This window comes from Panthera onca, chromosome D2 (genome assembly GCF_046562875.1).
Source record: "Panthera onca isolate mPanOnc1 chromosome D2, mPanOnc1 haplotype 2, whole genome shotgun sequence".
In the NCBI taxonomy this organism is placed as follows: domain Eukaryota; kingdom Metazoa; phylum Chordata; class Mammalia; order Carnivora; family Felidae; genus Panthera; species Panthera onca.
The window spans coordinates 19652215-19679299 of record NC_138349.1 but is presented as its reverse complement, the minus strand read 5'-3'; the positions used below and the strand labels follow the sequence as shown (position 1 = coordinate 19679299).

Sequence of the window (27085 nt, the reverse complement as noted above, 5' to 3'; positions counted from 1 at the left end):
TTTCAAGAAAGAAGTTATAGCGAAGTTTGAGAACCCCAGCCTTGCAGCGGGAATGCGGGAGTTTGAATCCCAGAGGCCTGACTAGTCATGATTAGCACAGGGACTTCAAAGAGGTTTTGAGTCTGTTTGTTTCCTCATCTGTGACATGGGAATGATTTCTATCTTCAAGGGATGAGAGCTTTCACGGAGATAAAATTCTTACTGTGCACACTGGGAGCCAAGGAGTGTACAGGACCAGCGGGAGAAGCATCCGTAGAGATTAAGGGTATTCAACCGAGGAGCCTCTGCAAATGGAGGCAGGGCCCTCAGGAAGCCCAACATTCAGGCGAGATTGCTGACTACCCTGTAAGAGGAAAGGGTGAGCGGGTCAAGGCAGCCTCAGCCTAGTCCTCACCCCAGAGCACTGCCTTTTCGCCTACGCTTCCATCTGGCGGCGCCTCCCAACCTACCGCCTCCAGCTTCCCGCCCGGCTCCCACTCCAGCCTGTCCCAGGAGTCAGGTGCGCATGCGCCCTCCGGAGCCCCAGCCCGGCTTTCCACGTTTCACTTCCCTCCCTTTTCCTCCTCTGCTCCCGCTCCACCGCCGCGATTGGCCAGCGGACCTCCTCGCTTTGACCAATAAACGCCGCTCTCTCGCCCCCGTGTTACTGGGTAGAACAAAACAAAAACAAACAGAGCGAGAGGGGGCAGAGACGCTCCGAGGCGACGGCAGAGGCTGAGCAGCGGGGTTTGGGCCGGCGGACAGAGGACCTGGGCAAGCGGCGGCAGCGGCCCGAGGGGTCAGTACCAGCGGGGCGGCTCGCACTCCCGGGACGACTGCGTCCTCTCCCTCAGCTCCGTCTCCTCTTGAGGCAGCCGCACGTTGGGAGGGGGAGGGGGCGTGAGGCCGCGGCCGAGTCCCGGCCGGGTGGGCGAGGGTCCGGCCTCCTGTTCGGAGCCACGCAAGTAGGGCCGCGGCCGCCCCAACGCCCGGGCGGCGGAGGGCGGGCCCCTGTTCCCTCCTTCTGGGCCCGGGCCCGGAGCGCGGTGGCGCGGGCCCGCCCCCTCCTGCATCCCCTCCCGCGTAGCGGGGTGCGCGGGGCGCTCGCCAGCGAGGGACTACTCCTCATCCTCGAGAAGGCCGAGTTTTCATTTTTATTTTGAGGGGAGGGCGTTGGGAGACGTCTTTCTGGCCTGACTGAAATCCTGTGAGGAAGGTTCGCGCCTCCCCCCCCCCCCTCCGGCGTCCCTTGGGGGGCCCCCCTGAAGACGCGGTCCCCCGCTCGGCAATCGCCGACCCTGGCCCTCGGCCCGCAACCCGGAGCCCAGGCCCGCCCCGCTGCGGTCCAGCAGCCCCTGGGGCCTGCCTGGACTAGGGCCCGCGGGGTCCCGGCCTGCACCCGCGGCGGGGAGGAGGGCCAGCCTCTGCGGGAGGGGCCGCTGGGAGGCGGACACGTGCCCGCCTCCCCGGCCCTGCGCGGACTTGGGGCAAAGGGGCGCTTTTTTAGTTCAAGTGAAAATCTCCCAGGGAAAACAAAGACAGGAAGGGAGCCCTCTTTCTGTGAAGCGCAGGCCGAGTCTGCTGCATTTGTCAATTCGGTTCTGCAATGTACACGAGAAGGGGTCCCCCGCCCCCCCACTCCGCTGGAGCTTCAAAAACTAACTGCAGAAGTCAGTATCTCCTGTTCGTATGCCCTTGTGAGAACTGGTTATGGAACCAGCAACTGTGCAGGGTCTACAATGAGTAAAATGATCAAAAATGCGGCTTCGTGTGGAAGACAAAAAAAAAAAAAAAAAAAAAAGAGTCACCGCCTGTTTTGTATTTTTTCTGCTAAGTTTTACGATTTGGGCATTCTTACTAATGTGAGGCTTTTTAGAAACCTTCATATACTCTTCTAAAAAGGGAGCACTGCAGATGTGTTCTGAGTTTAATTATTCGTATTTGTGCCATTAACCTTCCTTCATTATAGGTTTCTTAAATTCCTTACAATCTCAGCAGGGATCTTTGAATTATATTTTAATTTTTTTTTTTTTCTGTTGTAGTAATGAGAAAGGGAAAATAGTTTCTGGGAGTGCGAAAATACAGGACACTTTGATATTTTCTGCAGTGCTTGCTTTTGCATCATTGTGGTTGAATACTTTTAGCTGATTTTAAGTTGCTAATTAGCTGTGATTGTGGCCCTGGAATGAATACAAATAATTTTCTGGTTAGCATATGGCCTAAACTTGACTCCAGAAAATGTCAGAGTGGTTTGTGGGGTGTATTTCAGGAAACAGATTTTGGGCCGGGGGGGGGGGGGGGGGGGGGTGAGGCTCTGTCTTTTAGGGAATGTCTTGGCAATTGAATACTTCTGAGTATATTTTTCTGTAAAACTATTGAAGAAATGAAAATTGTTTAATGCTAGCCTTAGTTTTGCTCAACTTATATGTAGAGTTTTGTTTTTTTATTCAAAATTTTATTGTTTAGTATGAAGGATGTGGCTTTTGGAGTTGTTGCTTTATATTTTTGTTAACTTTGGGGCAAAAATCTTAAGGATTGTTAAGTAAACTGGAAAAAAGCTCCACGAATTGAAGAGAGGAAAAACATGCAATGTATTTTTATCCTTCTCTAAATTCTTAAAATGTCTGTGTTGCTATCAAGTGTGACTGAGTTCTTGATTGTGTTACCATTGCCTAAAGACACAGACAACACTTTTTTTTTGGGTTAGGATTACTTAATAAAAACAAATATGGTAAGTTATAGATGATAGTCATTACCTAATAATTTTCTTTGACTAACTGAATGTCTTCTGTGTAATAGTTTAAATAAATATTATTTTTAGTGTTTGGAAAGTAGTATTTAAAGTAGTATCTTTAAATACTGTGTTTTAATAAGCTTCTGTCTGTTAGCCCCAAAGACTTTAATAAGTCTGTGTTTTAATAAGCTTCTGTCTGTTAGCCCTAAAAAAGAATCTTCTTGTGATATATTAAAATCTTATATTGAACTTGTGCAAGCAGTACTGGATTGAAAAGGTCTGGTTTCTAATTCTGGTTCTTCCATTGAGCAGCTGTCTCTCTCTGGACAGATTAACTACCTTCTCTGAATTTGGTTGTGTGCAAAATGGAAACCTCAAAGTTCTGAGAAGTACATGAAATGATGCATGTAAAATTCTCTGTGAATTATAAAAGGCTTTATAAATATTAGTTATAATAATTTCCTTTAGTAGCAAGGTTCTGCAGAAAGTGTCCTGTCAATGATCATACTTGCATCAAGTATGAAAAAGACTTCCTAATGTAATTCTATTAAAAAGCTCGTACACACATCATAGGACACTTTCACTTTTCTGTGTCATGTAACCCATATACTGAAGTGAGATATGAGAAATTTTAAGACACGGAGAACACTATATGTTTAGGTTTACAAACTATTTTTGTGCATATATTTATATGTATCTCTATATACATATCTTTAAGGTTCATTTTCCCCCTTAAATCCAGAGTTGCTGGAAATTATGACATTAGAAAGATCATTATGTAGAATCTGTTTATTCTGAATAGAATTAGAGAGCGATCACCCCATTTTCTTCTGAAGCAATATAGCATCTTAGTAGCCTAAGGATTATGCCATATTCAGAAGTTTACCATTTTAGCATTAAGGTGTGTTTATTCTTGTTTTACAAAATAATACCCTTTTCTGGAGCAAAGGGGCTACAAACTTTTGAGATGTTAAAACGATATATTGAGGAATTTAAAAGTCAGTTGAGGGGTGCCTCACTGGCTCAGTTCAGTGCAGCATGCAACTCTTGATCTTGGAATCCTGAGTTTGAGCCCCATGTTGGGGGAAAAGTTCACTTAAAAAAAAGTTGAGTCCCAGGAGGCATCATATATTATTATCTTAAAATGAGTCTTATAGTAGGTTATTTGAGAAAGACTTTCCTTTAATTAGTTTATTAGTCTTTTTCATTAATTTGTGCATATCTTAAAGCACACTGCTCGTGAAATGATTATAAATGACTGGAAGGGCTTATATCTAACTTATGTGATTTGAACAGATCAATGGTTAAGTACTATAAACCACTATTTGAAAAATAGTTACAGAGAGATTCTAAAATCATATTTGGTTATACCTTCTGGTAATAGTTTTCATGAAATATATTTTGCTAGTCTTTCATGTAACATTAGATTTATATCACTAAGTTAAAGGTAACTGGTTTCAACACCTTACAGCATTAATAATTTTTAAGTCATTTTGAAGCTAAGGTCTAAAATACTGAGTTGCTACTACCATTGTACTTACTCCTTTTTTAAATAGTCAAGTTTTTTAAAAAATTATTTTATTTATTCTTGAGAGAGAGTGAGAGAATGTGTGTGAGCAGGGGAAGGGCAGAGAAAGGGAAAGAGAGAATCCCAAGCAGGCTCCACACCGTCAGTGTGGAGCCCGACATGGGGCTTAGACTCACAAACTGTGGGATCATGACCTGAGCTGAAATCAAGAGCCTGATGCTTTAAAAAAAAAAAAAAAAAAAAAAAAAAAAAGAGCCTGAGCTTAAGCTGCTTAACTGACTGAGCCACCCAGGCGCCCCTAGGCACATTTTTTTTTTTTTTTTTTTTTTTTTTTTTTTAAGGAGAATAGGAGGGGTGCACCTGGCTGGCTCAGTAGAGCATGTGACTCTTTTTTTTTTTTTCTTTTAATTTTTTAAAAAATATTTTTATTTATTTTTGAGACAGAGCATGAACAAGGGAGGGGCAGAGAGAGAGGGAGACACAGAATCTGAAACAGGCTCCAGGCTCTGAGCTGTCAGCACAGAGCCCCACGCGGGGCTCGAACCCATGGACTGTGAGATCATGACTTGAGCCAAAGTCGGATGCCCAACCACCTGAGCCACAGGCACCCCTAGAGGATGTGACTCTTGATCTCAGGGTTTTAAGTTTGAGCCCCATTGGGTCTGTAGAAATTTCTTTAAAATCTTTAAAAATTTTAAAAAATAAGAATGGGGTTTTCAGATTATGAAAATACTCTTTTTTCTTTAAAAAATTTTTTAAAGGTTTATTCATTCTTCAGAGACAGAGACAGTGGGGGGGGGGGGGGAGGGGCAGAGAGAGAGGGAGACACAGAATCTGCAGCAGGCTCCAGGTTCAGAGTTGTCAGCACAGAGCCCAATGTAGGGCTCGAACTCATGGATGGTGAGATCATGACCGGAGCTGAAGTCAGACGCTTAACCAACTGATCCACCTAGGTGCCCTGATTATGAAAATACTCTTATTATAGAAAACACCATTAAAAATTTCTCCCAAAGTCTTATAATGCTAATTATAGACACCTGGGTGATGAAATGTCAGCTGTATCTGCCTTCAGATGTGTTGTGTGATAAAGAACAGAATCCTGTGATATGCTTGATTAACCAAAACTGTTGCTTGCGTTTTGTAGTAGTTCTCAATTCATTGGTAGTGAACTATACAATATTATGTACATCAGATTAATTATGAGGACTGGTAGTCCTGAAAAATTTGGAGTATGTATATGCTGCTTTAACTTGAAATAACCATGTATAGCAAATACATCTTCAAGTTAGAGGGGTGCTTTGGCACATTCAGAAGTATGGAGGGTTATTTTGGACACAGATACACTTGTCAGGAAGATTGAAACCAAATGTTAATTGTGGTAAACTGTTTTTCAAAGTAAAGAGAGCTCTTTTTTTAAAAATGAAATTAGGGGAGGGGCGCCTGGGTGGCTCGGTTGGTTAAGCGTCCGACTTTGGCTCAGGTCATGATCTCACAGTCTGTGAGTTCGAGCCCCGCGTCAGGCTCTGTGCTGACAGCTCAGAGCCTGGAGCCTGTTTCAGATTCTGTGTCTCCCTCTCTCTCTGCCCCTCCCCTGTTCACGCTCTGTCTCTCTCTGTCTCAAAAATAAATAAACGTTAAAAAAAATTAAAAAAAAAAATGAAATTAGGGGAGCCTGGGTGGCTTAGTTTGGCTCAGGTCATGATCTCATGGTTTGTGAGTTCGAGCCCCACATCAGGCTCTTTGCTGTCAATGTGACGTCTGCTTTGGATCCCCTGTTCCCCTGTCTCTCTTCCTCTCCCCTGCTCACTCACACACACATACACGCTCGCTCGCTCTCTCTCTCTCTCTCTCTCTCTCTCTCCCTCTCTCTCATAAATAAATGTTAAAAAAAAATTATGTGCTGGGGCCCCTGGGTGGCTCAGTTGGTTAAGTGTCCAATCTCGGCTCAGGTCATGATGTGGTGGTTCGTGAGTTCAAGCCCTGTGTTGGGCTCTGTGCTGACAGGTCACAGCCTGAAGCCTGCTTCAGATTCTGTGTCTCCCTCTCTGCTCTTCCCTGACTAGTGCTATGTCTTTCTCTGTCTCTCAAAGATAAATTAAAACATCTAAAAAATTTAAAAAAAAAATTATGTGCTGGTTTTATTTTTTTTTACAATGTGATTAAGTAAATTGAATTTACCTTAATTCTATCAGTTTGGAAGATGTTGAAGGTTTTTTTTTCTTTTTAAGGAAATAGATCCCAAGGGAAGACTTCCATTAGTAATTCAATCAGTGCAAGTGACATTAAGAAACAATGGATGTAGAAAATGAGCAGATACTGAATGTAAACCCCACAGGTAAGTAAGAATATTTTGAACCTTGACTATATTGTGAGAAAGTTTGAGGTCATACCAAATTTTATGAAAACATAATACTAAAACCATCTTTACTTTAAAAGCCATCTTATTATGCTACAAGTAAGTTGTATTGTTTTAAAAAATCAAGTTTGTGATTCTTATTTTTGTAGAAATTCTTCACATGTTCTTTTCTGCCCATCTTTTCACATTCCATACATTCTAACTTTCCACTGTTTATAATAAACTATGTGCTACAGAATGGAGAAGAATAGTGAACTTCCTCATTAATATTTTCAAATGAACTAGTTAGTGGTTTCTGCAATATAAACTGTTATTGATTTCTTTGATTTCTTTCCTAGTAATTTATTATAAATTACCTATGGTATTTTCCTTATTTTCCATAAAAATGGTTTTGTAGAATATTTGTCCAAATGCTGAGTAACTTCAGACAACTTAAAATATACTTATAGCTTTCAGACTAATCTTTGTAGAGTTAAGTAGGATTTTGAAATATTCTGAATGGTGAGATTTTTCATCTTTTGAATTTTGGTTTTTTTAAAGTCAGATCAATAGTGGTTATGGAACCCTAAACCTAGGTAAGTATGAATAGTGAAATATAAATGAGTAATTGATAGAAACATGAATTAAAAATTATAAGGTCTAATATATAAAATATACCTAGATATGTTCTGCTGCAGTCATACAAACATATTTGAAAGGATATTAAAATAGTTGAAAAGAAATCCAATTGTAGGAAATGATGTTTAAATTGAATACTTAGGACTCCAAGGGACAGTTTAAAGCAGTTTATTATAATTTGAGGTCCTTTATCTTCTGGATGAGTTTGGTGGTTTGCCTTAATTGTAGAATAATGAAAGCAATATGTTACAGGTAAATGTTTAATGTTTTCTTCAATTACCTACTGTTACTTGAAATTCCATTTAACTTGTCTGATCTCTGGTCTTTTTTTTCTCCTTCCTCTTCTGCTTTTCTCTCTTATAACCACTCCCTTGTCCTGTGTCTTTAGCTGTCACTACTCTGCTGTACTCTAGCTCTGTATTTTCTACAGTTATAATCATCTGATATTTAAGCGTGGATTTGAATACTGGCCATAATCCTTTTTAGATATGTGACTTTTCTACGAAACATCTTCCATCTGTAAATTGAGGATAAACAGCTTTGTTATAGAGCTTTGTGAAGATGATAGATCACGTATGTAGAGTGCCTACCATAGAACCTGGTATCTAGTGGTAACAATGGTGACGATAATGACAAAAGAAGTTGCACTACTGCTGTGACTATGACTGTTGCTAGTAGTTGTAGTATAGTAGTTCAGTTATGATGATGGTTATGATGATGTCTTACACTCACCCTCTAACACTGACTTCCCATCTGAAAACTTTTAAGACTTCATTTCATGCTTCTTTATTCTGTTTAAAAGTCCTTTATTTTTCTTTAAGTGTCACTTTATTTAACCCAAAGTTACTACCCTTGCTCTTTTCAGTTAGTGAATGAATTATTGCAACATTTTCTTAGCTGGTCTCTCACTTTATACTTTCTCTTTTTCCTTATATATTCTGTATTCCTCTGCTAAACCAATCTCTCCATCACTGCATATGATATCAGTCTAAGCTCTGACCATTTGAATGTGGTAGTGGTCAGCAGTTATTCTGGTGACATAAGCAGGGGCAAGATTATGTAGGATGTTAAGTTACAAGATAATGAGTTTAAACTTTATTTTGAACTAGTGGGAAAACCTTCAAAGGGTTTTCACTGGGGGCATGTTTTACAGAATCCATTTCCATGCAGTTTGGAGAATGGTTGGAAAGCACAGAGACTAATGATGGACTCTATTTAATGTTGTTGTTTGTTTTTGATTATCACAGTGTTCTTAACTTTCATACTTTTTTGTTAAGAATTATAAAGATTTTTTTTTAATTAAAAAAAATTTTTTTAAGAATTATAAAGATTTTAACACATCTATGTTTTTTATAGGTTGACTTAAGAAATTTTCAGCTTCAACATATTAAGACATGTTAAAGTCTATACACATGGACTTGACACAGCCTAATTACATTTAGGAATGTTTAAAACCACTTGAGAGATTCAACTCTGACTTGACTTAGCCATAACAAACAAAACTCTGCCCCAAGGGTACCTAATTCAATAGCTTTCTGAGTTTTTTAGAGCAAAGCCAGGTATCTCCGTGGACATTTGAGTTGTTAGTATGAAGGATACTCAGGTGCTGAGGGTACAAAGAAGTACAGGTAAAGGCATGGTTCCTCTTTTGAGGCTTGTGACTTATTTGGAAAAGCAAGACTCCTGCATAAATAGAAATAACAAAGTGGTTTCTGTAATGTGGTGAGTGAATAGAGTGTGGGCATTAGTGTTATTGTGGCTAGAATTGTTAGGAAAGTTATGTGAAGGAAATAAAACTTGAGTATATCCTAAAAGATTTTGATAAGTGAAAACAGCAATGAGGATGACATTCTAAGTAGGACCATTGGGAACTCCAGATATGTTGCTGTCTTTCAGGGGATAATGTACAAATCTTACATAGGCTGGAAGATTTTCAGAAGATGGTAAGTAATACAAGTCAGGTTTGGAGAGGTGAATTAAAGCTTTAAAAGCAAGCGTTATCTTTCAGAGCAATGAAGCCTCAATGGTTCAGCTCAGTAGTATTATGTGATCATTTATTTGCCAAGTATCTTTCAGGTTCTTTGGATTAGAATATTTCCTAAGTATCTATAATTAATCAGGAGGTGTTTGGCAAGGTATTTAAACACTCTCAGTCTTAGTTTCCTTATCTGTAGTAATGATCCAGTATGTAATAAATAGTTCTCAAACTTGTGGGTAAATGACAGAATGCCCAGCACAGTGCCTGATAAATAATAGGCATTCTCTAAATATTAGTTTATCTCTCCTCTCAAGATTCTTAGTCTTTTCTTACTATCTCCAATTGCTTAACTCCCTTAGCTCACAGAAGTCTAAAGGATTTATTTGTGGTTGTATATTAACATAAAATTTTATTTCTAAACATATGAGATAACATTAAACTTTGCTCATTAAAATTCACTGTCTTAGTTTATTTTCTATGATAACGTGAAAAGTAATCCTGTTTAGTTGTCATTTATTAGATTGAATCATGTGAAATTTCCAATATGTGACTTGTTACTGACCTAAAAAATGTAATTTCATGTGATTCAACTTAAGGTAACTTATGACTATAACTGGTATGACAGTGAATGGTTAAAGTACTTACTTAGAATTTTCTTTCTTCATTTTCCTCTTTAAGATCCTGATAATTTAAGTGACTCTCTCTTTTCTGGTGATGAAGAAAATGCTGGGACTGAGGAAATAAAAAATGAGATAAATGGAAATTGGATTTCGGCATCCTCCATTAATGAAGCTAGAATTAATGCCAAGGCAAAAAGGCGCCTGAGGAAAAACTCATCCCGGGACTCTGGCAGAGGCGATTCAGTCAGTGATAATGGAAGTGAAGCCCTTAGAAGTGGAGTAACTGTACCAACCAGTCCAAAGGGAAGGTTGCTAGATAGGCGATCCAGATCTGGGAAAGGAAGGGGACTGCCAAAGAAAGGTTGGTGTGTTCCATTTCCACAGAAGCAAACAAAACAATATTACCTGGTTCTTATACTATGGTTTCCTTGTTCTAGGAATATGAGAAATTTAAACAATGATGGTGTAAGAGGTTATGATTTGTGTATATGTTTTTACAAAGTAATAATCTGAGGACCATCCCACTTGTTTTTAAGTTGAGCCTTTTTTCTTGAGATTCAGTTTCTTGAGCAGAACTTTCTTTTCAACAAAATATACATGGATGTTTTGTACAGTTATGAATTGTGCATGTATTCTCTAACTTTGCTTAAAAGTAGGGTCAGAAATTCATCATACCTGGGGTACCTGGCTGGCTCAGTCAGTGGAGTATGTGACACTCGATCTCAGGGTCATGAGTTTGAGCCCAATATTGGGGGCAGAGATTACTTAACTTGTAAAAGTTAAAAAAAAAAAAAAAAAAAAAGATTCATTATACCAATTATCTAATGAATATAATTATGTCCTTTGTTAAGAATACATGATAGATATAAATTGGATTGCTAATATCTGGATCAGAATTTTTAAAAAATTTTTAAAATGTTTATTTTTGAGAGCGAGAGAGACACAATATGAGTGGGGGAGCAGCAGAGAGAGAGGGAAACACAGAATCCAAAGCAGGCTCCAGGCTCTGAGCTGTCACCACAGAGCATGATGTGGGGCTTGAACTCATGAACTGTGAGGCCATGACCTGAGCTGAAGTTGGAGGCTTAACTGAGCCACCCAGGTGCCCCCAGAATTTTTTTTTTTTTTTAAGTTTATTTTGAAAGCACTCGAGCAAGCAGGGGAGGAGGTGGGGGGGGGGGGAATCCCAATGCAGGGGCTCCAGCTCGTGAACCAAGAATGGTGAGATCATGATCTGAACTGAGACCAAGAGTCAGTCACCTAACTTTAACTGAGCTACCTAGGCGCCCCTCTGGATCAGAATTTGAATAATTTTATAGATCTGGTTTTGAGTTCTCTTTGAGTGATTGGTTGGTTGGTTGATTAAAAGATTTTATTTTGTAAGTAGTCTCTCACCCAACATAGGGCTCGAACTTACAGCTTGAGATCAAGAGTTAAGATGCTCTACCCACTGAGCCAGCCAGGCACCACCCAAGTTGTGTTTTGCTCTCTTTTGGAAACTGAAGTGGATTGGTCTGTTTCACTGCTATTTCCAGGGCCTGGAGTAATTGCATATATTTAAATATTTGTTGATAAGGGGTCTGTTAGTTTTGGTCTATGGTAGGATTTTGATGTAATTTGGAGATTTCACTAGTTTCTGAATGGTGGGAACTTCAATTTGTAGCCTAGGAATCTTGTAAAATCTTTTTGTGATCTGCCAAAAACTGTTATTCTTGTTGAATGGCTCTACAACCATTGGTTGGATAAAAATGAATCCTAGTAACCAGATTCTGTTTTGTTCTAGTGGCAGGGATTATACTCTTGGTATAAAAATACAACCTAAAAATAATTGGTGATACTGAAAAATTCTTTAAAAATAATGCAATATGTTGAGACTTACAAAAACATTTCAGTTTAGAAAAACCACTTTGAAAGTTGGAATTGTTAAACTTCAACTGGTCAGTTTGCATATAGAAGTACAGAGAAATAAAGATAAGTGCAGTTAATGCTTAAATAGCTTAGTCATTTGTAACATATTGCCAGTTGTCAAGTATAGTTTAACGTGTACATTTATATTTAAAGAGTATTTGAGGGGTGCCTGAGTGGCTTAGTCTGTTAAGCCTCTGACTCTTGATTTCAGCTCAGGTCATGATCTCATTGTTTGTGGGATTGAGCACTTCAGGCTCTACGCTGGCACCGCTGAGCCTGCTTGGGATTCTTTCTCTCTGCTCCTCCCCTGTGCACGCAGTCTGTCTGTCTGTCTCTCTCTCTCAAGATAATTAATTAAAAGAAAATAAACGGGCACTTGGGTGGCTCAGTTGGTTTAGTGTCCGACTTCGGCGCAGTTCATGATCTCACAGTTTGTGGGGTTGAGCCCTGCTTTGGGCTTTGTGCTGACAGTGTGGAGCCTGCTTCAGATTCTCTGTCTCCCTCTCTGCCACTCCCCCCTGCCCCCCAAATAAATAAACCTTAAAAAAAAGGTTGACTTTGAAACACTTAACAGTGGAAACTGCTTTTTGTTAAATAATTTTTCCCTTGTTAAGTTTCCTATGCCACATCTTACTGGCTCAACATATTGTTGTTTTGGCCTTATGAAATGTCCAATAAAATTTAGAGCTCAGCTACATACAGTATCATGGCCCCTTGGGGTCCCTGATACAGCTATTTTTCTGTTCTTTTTTGGTTTCATTTTTGCTTTTAAAGCATCTGCCTTTTTAGTTTTAACTTTATAAGCTATTTCAACTTGATGTTTTGGAAATAGGTTATAAAATATATAATATCTAATCATTACTGAAAAAGTGATCTGAGTAAAAAATTTAAAGTATAACTCAACTGGAAAAAAATTAGCATAGAAATTAAAATTCAGTTTTTAACTGTTACTTAATATCTGAATATCTAGAATTATTTCAGATTTCAACTAAACTTTATGAACTATGAACTTTGTGTTCTTTTCTTTCTCAATTCTAAACTTTTTCAGGTGGAGCAGGAGGCAAAGGTGTCTGGGGTACACCTGGACAGGTATATGATGTGGAGGAGGTGGATGTGAAAGATCCTAACTATGATGATGACCAGGTATCAGTGTTTTACTTCCTTTTTAAAATCCATGTTTAAAATGCTTATAAATTTTTCACCTTCATGTTTGTAGTTTACTCATACGTTTGTCAGGTCCTACGTTCCATATCTATACTCTGTGCCTGTCAATCATATATATATGATTTGTAGCATGTGTGTATATATGTGTGTGTATATATATAATATGTGTGTATACACACACATTAGTATCTATATGTAAATCATACATATACTCAGTACTCTCAGACTGTTAGGTAAATTTTGGATTAGGAAACCAAATTAATTGATAGTGATAAATTTTCCCTTCATTTCTAAAGTGAGTCAAAAGTAGGTCTTTACAGATTCACTTAGGATTATCAAGCTGGTTATTTTTCAGTAAATTCTGTTGAGTTAATATAATTTCTATAGTAATGAAAATCGAGAAAAATAGATATTATTTTGAATATCATAAAAGAGTTAATAGGTATTAGGTTCCTTTTAAATATTACTGTTTAGGATGATAACCTTATGGTAAATTTTATTTTGGGAACATAAATGTCTTCAATATGAGAATGTAAGTTTTGTTTTTCTTCCTTATGCTGTGCCTTTTATTCCCATGACTTACTCATTCCATAACTGGAAGCATGTATTTCCCACTCCCCTTCATCAATCTTGCCCCTCCTCTCTGGCAACTGTCAGTTTGTGTTTGCAGGTCTGATTTATTTTGTTTGTTTATTTATTTACTTTTTTAGATTCCACATATGAGTGAAATCATATGATATTTGTCTTTCTCAGTCTTATTTCACTTAGGTCCATTGATGAGAATGTAAGTTTTTAATAGATTTTATAATGAACATATACATATATTTTATTTTTATTTTTTTAAAAACTTAATTTCTAAGTAATCTCTACACCCACCATGGGGCTTAAATGTACAGCCCCCAAGGTCAAGAGTTGCACACTCTGTCGACTGAGCCAGCCAAGAGCTCCTATATATTTATATTTTTAATGGAAAATGTGTAGCTTACAAAAGTAGAATAGTGTAATGAAACTGCTTGTACTCCTCTCCCAGCTTTACTGACTTCAATAATTAATAATTCATAGGCAGTCTTATTTTATACTGTACCTCTGTTTACTCTTCCTCTTATATCCCTCCTGCATGCACCACTCCCACCCCCCCATGCTCTGGATTATTTTGAAACAAATCCCAGACGTTATGATATCTTTTCTAAAGAACTGTCTTTGCATGGTGATAAAAATTTTAGATAGGAAATTATCAGGGCATATGGTAGATTGTTTTTATTGCATATTATTTGTATATACTTGTTTGTTTTAGCTAATTGTTGGACATGGAAATATTTTTTTTTTTAAGTTTATTTATTTATTTTGAGAGCGAGAGGGAGAGTGACAGAGCTGTCAAGGCAGAGCCTGCAGTGGGGCTTGAACTCACGAACCGCGAGATAAATAACGACTGAGCTGAAATCAAGTCAGATGCTTAACCAACTGAGCCACCCAGGTGCCCCTATATATCCTAATCTTAACATACAGTCTTTCAAGTGAGACTAAAACTAGTCACAAGTTGCACATAAACATTTCTGGCCTTTTTCCAGAGGAGAAGGGAGATAGAAAATTAATAGACATGAATTTCCTTGTTTTTTGAAATTTCTGTTGAATAATGCTTTTTCTTAGAGATTTTTTTTTTTTTAATTTTTTTTTTTTTTCAACGTTTTTTATTTATTTTTGGGACAGAGAGAGACAGAGCATGAACGGGGGAGGGGCAGAGAGAGAGGGAGACACAGAATCGGAAACAGGCTCCAGGCTCTGAGCCGTCAGCCCAGAGCCTGATGCGGGGCTCGAACTCACAGACCGCGAGATCGTGACCTGGCTGAAGTCGGACGCTTAGCCGACTGCGCCACCCAGGCGCCCCTCTTAGAGATTTTTTAGTCACTACAGCATTGATTCTTGTTACAAAGACTTTTATTATAATATTAATCATGAAATCTTTGGTTCCTTCATTTTTTTTTTTTAAAGTGAAGTTTTAATGAAAACAGTAGGTATGATAGGAAGTCATCTTAAGCTTCTTGGTCACTGAAGGACTGGTATTATGAGAGGTAAAAAAAAAAAAAAAATTAAGATATGGGGGGTTGGGAGCAAGTCATATTTGCTGTCGTTAGTAGTTCTAAACTGTTAGTTTTATTCATAGATTTGTAAAAAAAAAAAAAAAAAATGACATGGATTCTATTTTAGTATCAGTGTTCAAAGCATGTAGCACATCTTTTTCTTGTCCTGAATGAGGATGGAATATAAAATTCGTTGGGATATACAGTTAGAACATAAAAGTATTTATTTATAGTGTGTATGTGAACAGAGGAAGGGCAGAGGGAGAGGGGGAGGGAGAGAGAGAGAAAGAGAGAGAGGGAGAGTCATAGGCAGGCTCCGTGCCCAGCACAGAGCCCGTTTTGTGGCTTGATCTCACCACCGTGAGGTCATGACCTGCGCCGAAATCAAGTTGGACACTTACCTGACTGAGCCACCCAGGGGCCCTGGAATATAAAATTATAAACCAAATTTCATTTTATTTAGCATTTTATTCATTAATTTGTAATTTTTTTTCCTTCCCTTCCTAGGAAAACTGTGTTTATGAAACTGTAGTTTTGCCTTTGGATGAAACAGCATTTGAGAAGACTTTAACACCAATCATACAGGAATATTTTGAGCATGGAGATACTAATGAAGTTGCGGTAGGTTTAAAATTGCATGTATAATTTACTTAACATAGAAAAAACATTATTAAAAGCAAAACATCATATCCAAAATTATCCTTGATCACTGAATAAGTTTTAATAAGCATTTTCTTTTACGTAAATGAATTTCTAAGAAATGAAGTAAAATATCCTTAACTTAGTTCTTTCCTACTTGTGATGAAGGCTATATGCCATTCCCTACCTGAAAAACGGCACAACAATATTTTAACAATTTTTGTAATTATATATTTTTGTAATTGATAGTGTATAAAATATGATATAATTTCAGGCATCTATGAACCTTCTCAAACCTCTTCAGGAATCTCAGTTAAAAATGCCTGATTTAGGGGTTCCTGGGTGGCTCAGTCGGTTGGGCATCCAACTTCGGCTCAGGTCATGATCTCGCGGTCCGTGAGTTCGAGCCCCGCATCGGGCTCTGGGCTGACAGCTCAGAGCCTGGAGCCTGTTTTGGATTCTGTGTCTCCCTCTCTCTCTGACCCTCCCCTGCTCATGCTCTGTCTCTCTGTCTCAAAAATAAATGTTAAAAAAAAAAAATTTTTTTTTTAATGCCTGATGTCGTTCTATTTTTTTTGCCATTCATTTCAATGCTCAGGATTAAGATAAAATTTATCTTTGTATTCTGTCCAAAAGAAAGAGAACACAAAGATCTGAAAAAGAATGTATACAGAAACTAAGAGAACAAATGCTTTTTTGAAATGTAATTTGCGTGGGAACATTTCCTGTGTTATGAATTGTTCATAAAATAAATCTAAAAGGGTAAAATAAAATTACCTAACTAGGATTACTGACTTAAAGTACTAAAATTGCAGGTCTTTAGGGGATCCTGGGTGGCTCAGTTGGCTGAGCAACCAACTCTTGGTTTCAGCTCAGATCATGATCTTATGGGTTTGTGGGTTCAAGCGCCGTGTCTGGCTTTGCGCTGCTGGTGCGGACCTGCTTGGGATTCTCTGTCTCCGCCTCTCCCCCATTCATCATGCGTTCTGTCTCTCTCTCTCTCTCTCTCTCTCTCTCTCTTTTCTCTCAAAAATAAGTAAACTTTAAAATTGTAACTCCTTAAAAGGCTTTTTAATTTATACTCTTTTACTTCAGACTGAGCTTTCTTGGTTTGTCTAATACCATGAGGTCTGATATCCTTATATTTGTAGAATTTGAATATAAAACCAATATTTGTTCAGTGCATACCATGTGGAGGAATTTGTAATAGGTGATTCCTGCTCTTTTGAAGCGCAGTCAGGTGAGGAAAGAGATATATAAATAGATATTAAAATATCATGTGAAGCCTTGTATTGCAGAGAAAGAGTTTAAATCCTGTAAGGACAGGGACTATTGGAATCCTATGTACCTAGCCTGGGGACTAGTGGTCTACTATGTATTTATTAACTGAGTAGTATTATGAACAGAATATTATGGAAGCATAAAATGAAGTGTGTTAGAGATGATTCTGAACTATGTAAGGATAATTAGAAGTTTGCCAGGGTAAGACGGTTGAAGAGACTTTTCCAGAAAGAAGTATCATGTTTAAAGGCAGTGAGTGAGTTGTTCAAGCATAGTCCAGGAAGTTGAAATCGAGTGGAAGAGACTGCTCACAAGGACACCAGTTAGGTGGCTGTGAAAATAGTTCTGGCACTCTTTTAGTAGTATAACATGACTTAAACACTCTGAGAAAACTGTAAAAGGAAGGCACTTTAAATAACTGAGTTAGAATTTAGCCTCTAGGGCCATACTGTCTATATCCCACTTTCAACTTGGCCACTCCAGCTATATGTCCTCAGCAGATACTTAATTTTTCATTGCTTTGGGTATGATGGATATGATGATGACATCTCCCTGAAAAGGTGGTTTTGAGTCTTAAATAAGATAATAGAAACCAAAATGCCTGTTACAATGCTTGACACATTATATACAGTAGTATTAGCAGCTGCTATTATTATTTTTAATAGGAAATTTTAACTGAATCCCAGCATTTGAAGCAATAATTCCACTTAAAAACGATGGTTTAAGAACTTTTATGGATACCTGACTGGCTCAGTCGGAAGAGCATGTGACTCTTAATCACCAGGTCATGAGTCTGAGCTTCACATTGGGTCTAGAGATTACTTAAATAAACAAACTTTAAAAAAAAAGAGGGGGGGCACCTGGATGGCTCAGTGGTTGAGTGTCTGAGTTTGGCTCAGGTCATGATCTCGTGGTTTATGAGTTGGAGCTCCATATCGGGCTCGCTGCTGTCAGCCCAGAGCCCGCTTCAGATCCTCTGTCCCCCTCTCTCTGCCCTCCCCTGCTTTCATGTGCCAAATGCTTTCTCTCAAAAATAAACATTAAAAAAAAAAAAAAGATCTCCTTTGAACTTAATGTGAACAGTATAAACTTTAGTGCAAAGAGAAAACTTTGTAAAGTAGAGTATAAACAGCTTATGATAATGTAAAATGAATCTCTCCACAAATATTCATAAAAGAATATTCCTAGAAATTAGGGGTGCCTGGCTTGCTCAGTTGGAAGGGTATGCGACTCTTGATCTTGGGTTCACGAGTTTGAGTTCCACATTGGGTGTAGAGATTACTTAAATAAAAAGAAATTAAAAAAAATTATAAGGACAGGGTTAGTTAATTCCTAACACAAACTTAGCAATATATAGTTTCATACTGTTTTAGGTGTGATTCACATTCTTGAGTTTAGTGATGTTTAGATAGTTAAAGCTTGACAAAGTGGATCAATATCTAATTTATATGCACAGAAAGATGAATTTATCCTTTCCTACAAAATTGACTGCTTTTCTGATTATTTCCAAAGGGGAAGAGGTAAGGATCTATGGATAAAATCTTGATTTTTCAAAATTAAAATCATATTGAACTAAAGGTAGTGACATACTTTTTAACTTTTTTTTTTTTTTTTTTTTTTGAATAGGAAATGCTAAGAGATTTAAATCTTGGTGAAATGAAAAGTGGAGTACCAGTGTTGGCAGTTTCCTTGGCATTGGAGGGAAAGGCTAGTCATAGAGAAATGACATCTAAGCTTCTTTCTGACCTGTGTGGGACAGTAATGAGCACAAATGATGTAGAAAAATCATTTGACAAATTATTGAAAGATCTACCTGAATTGGCATTGGATACTCCTAGAGCACCACAGGTTTGTATGATTCTTTTTATTTGTTCTCTCCTTCCCCTTTCCCCACTACACTTCCAATTATAGAAATAATACATGCTTCTAGGAAACTTTAGTAGATAAAATGGGACAAAATGACCCATATTTTTTACCATACAAAAATAGCCCTCTGACATCTTAGCATATTTTTGTCTAGCTGTTTTTCTTTTTCAAATATAGTTTTCATCATACTGTAATTTTATATCCTGCTTTTCCACCCATGCTCTGTATAGTTTGTAGGTCTTTTGTTTTTTGTTTTGTTTTTTTGCTGCTTGTATATTCTCTATTATATGTGGTTAAGCTGTTGTATGATCTAGGATTTAAAAAATATGTAGATTGTTATAATTGAAGATTGAATTGGCTTGACTGATGTTTATTATAAAAATAATCATAAATAAGTCTGTTCCCCTTTGTAGCTTTGTGGGAAAATTATTAGAAAATTTATGATTTATGTTTCTGTTTAGATTCTGATCTCAAAGCCTTATGTATTTATTAGATTCAATACATGCTGATAGTATAATGTGACTTTCTGATTTGAAATTAAAAATGTGTGAAATTGTTTCTGTTTACTTGACCAGAGTTTTAAGTCAAGGTAGGAGCACTTGGGGCACCTGGGTGGCTCAGTCCGTTAAGCATCTGAATCTTGATACTGGCTGAAGTCATGATCTCACGGTTTGTGGGATTGAGCCTGCATCAGGCTCTGCACTGACAGCTTGGAGACGGCTTGGGATTCTCTATCTCCTTCTTCTCTGTCCTCCCCACTCCCCCCCCCCCCAAATAAATAGACATTAAAAAATTTTAAAAAGGCAGGAGCACTTAAACGTTAATTTAGGAATATATATATAAGTTAATTCCTAAATGCTGTTTCTTTTCTATGCCAGACAGTAGTCTGGTAAGGTATTGAGCTATGATTCAAACGTGGACTTTTTTTTTCTTTTTATACCAGGAAACTGGTATAAAACTACTCATATGTTAAAAAAATGATTACGTAAGCTCATATTATAGAATTTCTGAAAAATAAAGTCAAAATGAAGAAAAGCCAGCAGAAATAACCAGTGTTAACTGTTAAACATTTTGGTGTTAAATCTCTTTTACTTTCTGTGGATGTTTATCAGTGTATGGTTTTTGTATATCCTTGCATTTTTGTTTTAATAAGAAATGGAATTATACTGTATGTGCTGTTTTGTAAACTTGATTTTTCTTACACTATAAAAAGTAGTAAATGTATTTCCTAATGACCCCATAATGACCCCCATTGTATGTATCATGTAACCACACCTTTATTGTTGGACACTGAAGTTGTTTCCAGTTTTTATAAGAAATAATGTTATGCATAGGGTCGTCTGGCAAGCTTAGTTGGTGGAGCATGTGACACTTGGTCTGGGGGTCATGGGTTTGAGCCCCACACTGGGTATGGAGCCTACTTTAAAAGCAAAACAAAACAAAATAACGCTATGAATATACTTTCAGATAGAAATTTCTACACAGTGTTTTCTCCATACAATAAATTCCTTTAATCAGACAGTTTTTGAGAAAAACTAGTCCCATTTTTTTTTTTTTTTAAATTTCCAGAAGAGAGTTTTCTCTTAAATTTAGGTCACTGGCTTAACAAGCGTTTTTGATTATGTACTATGTTTCAGGCAGTGTGCAAGGTGTTGGGGGATTCAGTAGTGAGCAAAACTGATATGTGTCCTTCCCACCCCCCATGGGTAGTTACCTTGGAGGTTAAGATGTGGGAATGTATGTCAAACATAACTAGCAGGTGCTAGATAGATGTTTGAGTTTCCAACATGTCTTAGTTATTGATTCTGTAGTCCAGCCAGTCTTTATCATTTATGTATTAGAAATTGTATCCTATAGAGTTTCATTTTAGATTTTTTTATACAGCTTTTTTTTTTTTTTTTTTTTTTTTTTTTTTGTAGTTGGTTGGCCAGTTTATTGCTAGAGCTGTTGGAGATGGAATTTTATGTAATACCTATATTGATAGTTACAAAGGAACTGTAGACTGTGTACAGGCTAGGTAAGTAAATTAATTTTCCTACTTAGAATTTCAAAATTGGGGAAAATTCTACAGCATTTTATTGAAATGATATTTGAATTAATCAGACATTGTGGACATCTATTTGTGATTTGTGTATATTCTCCACTGTTAAAAAAATTGAGAGATTGTTGACATGATGTAATAGGAAGAGGACAGTACTGTAATGTAGAAGTTTGGGATTTTAACTAAGCCGTTAGCTACCTTTATGTCAAGCCGCTCTTCTCTGGGCCTCAGTTTCCTTACTTATAAAAATGAAGGGTTTGACTGAGAATGTTTCTTTAAGCTCCGTTCAGGTTTTCACATTCTGTAATTATTTAATATTCTAAGAAGATGGACAGTATTAACAAAGGAGCCCCATTTTCAATTTTATTTTATATTTATCTGCTACAGAAATATTAGGAAATAATGTTTTCACTCTTGTTCTTTGTTATAATTAATTTTAAGCTAAATGTGATATTTGGGAATCATGCCGTATGGTTTTTTGTAACTTCCTGGAAACTTAAATTTAGTCAGTGCCATGTCTTAGATTTGCTCAGGTGTAGATGTTAACTTAAATTTCTAAGACTACTTCAGGTCAGAATGGAATGGTTGCCCTGGTGGGAAGGTGCAGAACTATGTAAAAGTTAAGTTTTATGTGACATGTTTCCACTCAGTGTAGATCAATTATTTTGTAATAAGGTTAGATTTTGAATTTTAGATTGATTTTAGGTTACGTGAAAGCTTTTAGGTCAACCTGAAGCATTTCTAAGTTGTCAAAATTATTATTGTTGTTATTATTTCTGGTAGAGCTGCTCTGGACAAGGCTACTGTGCTTCTGAGTATGTCTAAAGGTGGAAAGCGCAAAGACAGTGTGTGGGGCTCTGGAGGTGGGCAGCAGTCTGTTAACCACCTTGTTAAAGAGGTAACTACTGGGTATTGTCTTTAACTTAATATACATGTATTCCTCAGGGGAAGCAAACTATGCCCTCTAGCTGGTATTTTTGTGGATAAAAATTAAGTTCTGTCTTAAAGCTATAAATGGAAAATTGGATAATCTTTGTGTATTTGGCTTTATTCCCTGGTGCTATAAATTATACAATAATTATATAATTATTATTAAATTTTTATGGCTTCCCTGACTAAAAAAAAAGACTGTGTTAAATTAAAAGGGCTCTCATAAGAATGCTGTATTTGAACCTGAGAGGAATGCCTGAAGTATTTTCTTGTAGTAGTAGTTAAAATTTTTCAAATACTGTCAACATAAGACTTTCTATTTTGTAGTTATTCAATAAATACATTTAAAAAAATTTTTATAGAGAAAGAGTATGAGACAGGGAGGAGGGCAGTGGGGCAGGGGGAGAGAAAGAATCTTAAGCAGACTCTCTGCTCATCATAGAGCCCAATGCAGGGCTCGATCCACGACGCTAGGATCACAGTCTGAGCCGAAATCAAGAGTCAGATGCTCATCCTACTGAGCCACCCAGGCACCCTAGTAACTACATTTTTATATGAGCAATTCGAAACTGGATACTCTTAGATCATAAGTTAGGAATTATGAACACTAGAGTAGATCAGAGTGGTCGATTTTTGTAAGGAAGTTCACTACTTGTGTGCATGCTTTAAAGTAATTGATTTATTTCATTAAAACGCCAGATTTATTCTCTATGGATTTTTTTTTTTTTCTGGCAGTAATGTTCTATAACAAGAAACCAGAAAAAGTACTTAATATTACTTGCAGATTATTAAGAAAATTAGAAGTCTTACAGTCTATGTACTTCTGACTTTTGAGTATAATCTTTTCATGTGACTATAGTTTTGATACTTAATAAATCTTTTAATGATATGTGTACCTAGTTTGAGTGTTAAGGAGCTTAAACTATAGATTTTTGACCAGTTTGCTTTTATATATCTTAGGATAGATAATGTCATGATTATAGTATCTGTTTTCAAAAAAAAATTTCATGTGGTTAGGAAGATTGAGGTATAAAAACAGTCAAGATAATGGCATTTTGGCAAGAAAATGATATAAAATGCATCTAGATGGGAAAGGAAGAAGTAAAACTGTCTCTATTCCCAGATGACATGATCTGTATACAGGAAATCTTAATGAATCCACAAAAAACAAAAAAACTCCAAACTGTCAACTAATAAATGAATCCAGCAAGATTATAGGATATAAGATTAATATACAGTATTCAATTCTACTTTTGTACACTAGCAACGAATGATATGAAATTAGGAAAACAATTGCATTTACAATAGAATAAAAAATATCAAAATACTTAGGACTAAATTTAGCAAAAGAAGTGCAACTCTTATACACCAAAACTGCAAAACATTGTTGAAATAAATTAAAACTTAAAATAGATATCCAGATATCCTATGTTTATGGATTGGAAGACTTAATATTGTTAAGATGATAACACTTAGGGTGCTTGCCTGGCTCAGTTGGAGGAGCTGCAACTCTTGATCTCAGGGTCGTGAGTTTGAGCCCAAGTTAGGTGTAGAGATTACTAAAAAAATAATAAACTTAAAAAAAATGATGGTAATATTCCCCCAAAATTATTATTTTGAGAAAGTGCCAAACTGTTTTATGTGAATTATCTCAATGAAAAAATAGTCAAGATAGAAATGGAAATAAAACTACCAATATGAGTTGACATTATTTGGGTATTCATTTATTTTTACATGGAAGGATGAGTTGGACAAAGAGGACTTTTAGAAATGTATATGTATGTATTTATAATTTATTATTCTCAAAAAATGCATGGAGCCTGATGGGAAACATTGAAATACTTCAAGTTCTATAACAAAGTTAAAAAACTGTAAGTGATATAATTTAAATAATAAATTTATTAATTTACAATTATAAAGTAAAAACACTTTATTCAAATGCCATGCTTTAAATATGTACTTTTTTTTTTTTAATGTTTATTTTATTTCTGAGAGACAGAGCACGAGGAGGGGAGGGGTAGAGAGAGAGGGAGACAGAGAATCTGAAGCAGTCTCCAGGCTCTGAGCTGTCAGCACAGAGCCCGATGCAGGGTTTGAACCCACGAACTGTGAGATCATGACCTGAGCAGAAATCAGTCGTTTAACTGACTGAGCCACCCAGGCGCCCCTAAGTATTTACTTTTCTAAAGCATGATAATAGATATTATTCAGTATGTATCAGTATCATCGGTATGTATTCTATTGATCAAATTTTACCCTTTATTAAATATATTGCAGAAGTTGGAAGTCAAAGATACTTAAATGAGATTATTTAATTAAGTGAGCCAACATTCATTGAGTGTCCACTAGGTGCAAAGGTGATTTTAACAGGCCATGTATAGGGAAGAACATTCTTGTTTGAAGTTCTTGTGCTGGAAAACTTTCCTCCTTTTCTCTGGAGCCATAGATGTTACTGTATTTGAATAAGAAAGTCAAGACTTGCCTCTTTAGTTACAACTAGAAACTGAATTCCAGATGAACATCTTAGATAATAGGTTTCAAATCTATTTGAAGAGAAAAGAGAAGCTGTATGGATATTTTTGCCCTGTCTAGTAAAGCTCTATTATCATCATTTTTTGGCTTCCAGTGACTATTAAGGTCATCCTGATGGAAGTGAAAGTGTGTGACACTGTAAAAATATATTTTGAGACTTTCAGCCAGTGCCCTCTAGTGGTCTTTAAAATCCCTTGTTTTACAGTGAGCATTGAAGTATTATGGTCACAACTGAGATTAAGTCTAGTCATAGATCTCAGTGATTATTAAGGCACACTGAAGCCCTGCATTTTCTTTATAATTATCAGCCATGTAAAAATTGGGGATTTACTTTTTAATTATGAAAAAAATTTTGTTATGATAGTGTTGTGTCAAGTCTGTATGTTCTTACACAGCTGTTGGTGACCTGCTATTTGAGAGTAAGTAAATCCTATAGGCAGAAAGCACAGTTTAAAAAAAAAAAAATTAGGAATTCTAATACATCTAAATTTTTAAATTTAATAGATTGATATGCTGCTGAAAGAGTATTTACTCTCTGGAGATATATCTGAAGCTGAACATTGCCTTAAGGAACTGGAAGTACCTCATTTTCACCATGAGCTTGTATATGAAGTAAGATTACTTTGACATTCCAAAGAGAGTTATTATTAAGTATTCCTTTTTGCACCACAGTGACTTAATGGTTCTTTAATAGTGTACATCTATTTTTATTCTTTTAAAAAATTTCAATGTTAAGGGAGAAAGTTGTTTTTAAATTTTTATAATGATTATAATTACATATAAGACAAAAGGGATCTGATACATTTTAGGAGCAGTTTCTTATATAAATTTAAATGACCAAAAATTCATTCATTCAATTTTTAGGCTATTGTAATGGTTTTAGAGTCAACTGGAGAAAGTGCATTTAAGATGATTTTGAATTTATTAAAATCTCTTTGGAAATCTTCTACCATTACTCTAGACCAAATGAAAAGAGTAAGTATAACATTATTTTGAACAATTTTTAGGCTTCTACCTTAAATGTATAATAATTGAATACATATTATGAATTGTCAATGAAATATTCTTTTAGGTATGTTAAATAGTATTGTGCCTATAGTTTTTTTTTTTTTTTAATGGTTGTGATTATGTTTGATTTCTTGTAAAGTAACACTTCATTGAGTTTTTTTCCTGTCTTTTTTAAAGATGTGATTGTTCTTCCTCAAGAGTTCTATTTTTAAGATATGATAGTTTTTATTTTGTATCTAGAGACAAACATGAACATGATCTTCTAACAAATATTCTTTAAAGTATTTAATTTATTCCTATTTAAGATATTGGTGAGGTGCTTACTTGCCTTATATTTTAAAAAGTGTACTAAATGTATACAGATGAAGAAATGTGTCCAGTGTCTGATGTCCACCTGAACTCTTTTAAGAGAAAAATTTTAAAGAAAACATTCTATGACAAATATTGTCTATACTTTTCAAAGATCAGATCTGACTTCAGTCTAATTTTATGAATGTTTTGTCTTTAAATGTCGTTTGATGACAGTGATGGGTCATATGGCATTATGTACTTTATATGGGCTAACAATTCTGTATATAATTTCATTGTTTTAGGGTTATGAGAGAATTTACAATGAAATTCCAGACATTAATTTGGATGTCCCACATTCATACTCTGTGCTTGAACGATTTGTAGAAGAATGTTTTCAGGCTGGAATAATTTCCAAACAACTCAGAGATCTTTGTCCTTCAAGGTACTTTATTACTTTTTTCCACATAAAATATTGGCTGAGGTGCTTGGAAAGGCTAAGCTGATTTTCTGTCATTCCAGAAAAATTCTGGAATTCTGTCAGAAAAGTAATATCTCCCCTGAAGCCACTCAAGAGTGAAAATCATGAGTTTTGAGTTAATAGAAAAACTAGGGCAAAGCTTATTTTGCCCCCTTGTAAAATTTATACAGGGCTACTTCATGAAGCCCCTTTTCACTGGAAGGAAACTAATTTTGTGTAGTAGTTCTGTGTACCAGGCTCTGTTCTAAGTAGTTGAAATATTTCAGAGTAGATATTATCACCAATGAGATGAGAAAATTAAGGTTTAAGGAGATGTAATAGAAGTTTTCTAAGTTCACACACAGTAAAGACTAAGGATGAATCCAGACCTTTTCTGGCTTCCAAGATATAGGCTATTCCTTACTCCATGTAGCTTCCTTTTATTCCTTCATAGAATGGAGAATTGAGGCTAATTGGGCCTTATCTCATTAGAAAGTATATGTGTGTGATTCTTTGGAGATACTGTATTTGTGCTACTAGGATCTAACTCTTTAGGAGTTGATGAATTTTTTTGTGGTTAAAATAAAGCTTATAATGTAAGTTTATAATAAATAGGTATAAATGTTAGTAATAGCTAAACTTGTGTATATCTGTTTTGTTTTTTTTTAATGTTGTTTATTTCTGAGACAGAGAGCAGGGGAGGAGTAGAGAGGGAGACGGAGAATCCCAGGCAGGTTCTATGTAGTCAGCACACAGCCTGACACGGGGCATGACCTCACAAACCATGAGATCCTGACCTGAGGCTACCTGGGTGGCCTGTGTGTGTCTGTTTTATGTAAATTTTAACTTTTTGTAATTTTTAAACTGAAAAAATTGCAAAGCTTTGTCTATTTTAAGTGCATTGTGAGAATTAAATCTCAGAAAAATAGTTCTTGGTAGTGTCTGTTGCTCTAGAAAGTTTAGAAGCTTTTGAGAGAAGAGGAGGAAGATACTGTTTAATGGCTTTGATAAAAATGTTTGCAAATATACATCTCCAAAATCTCTCTCTGTGCTTGGTGATGGCATCATTTATGTGCC

At 36.5% G+C, this 27085-nt stretch overlaps 1 protein-coding gene across 1 annotated transcript in view; it reads left to right on the top strand.

Moving 5' to 3' along the window:
• The first annotated feature begins 645 nt into the window (after nt 1–645).
• Nucleotides 646–27085, top strand: part of PDCD4 (programmed cell death 4) — a 28472-nt gene continuing 2032 nt past the window's right edge. The window contains exons 1-11 of the mRNA XM_060641510.3: nt 646–778; nt 6470–6576; nt 9872–10174; nt 12770–12864; nt 15471–15584; nt 18510–18731; nt 20669–20766; nt 21574–21688; nt 24757–24864; nt 25117–25227; nt 25854–25993. Coding sequence (XP_060497493.1) covers nt 6534–6576; nt 9872–10174; nt 12770–12864; nt 15471–15584; nt 18510–18731; nt 20669–20766; nt 21574–21688; nt 24757–24864; nt 25117–25227; nt 25854–25993 — 1349 coding nt within the window. The 5' untranslated portion in view covers nt 646–778; nt 6470–6533. The remainder of the gene's footprint in view (nt 779–6469; nt 6577–9871; nt 10175–12769; nt 12865–15470; nt 15585–18509; nt 18732–20668; nt 20767–21573; nt 21689–24756; nt 24865–25116; nt 25228–25853; nt 25994–27085) is intronic.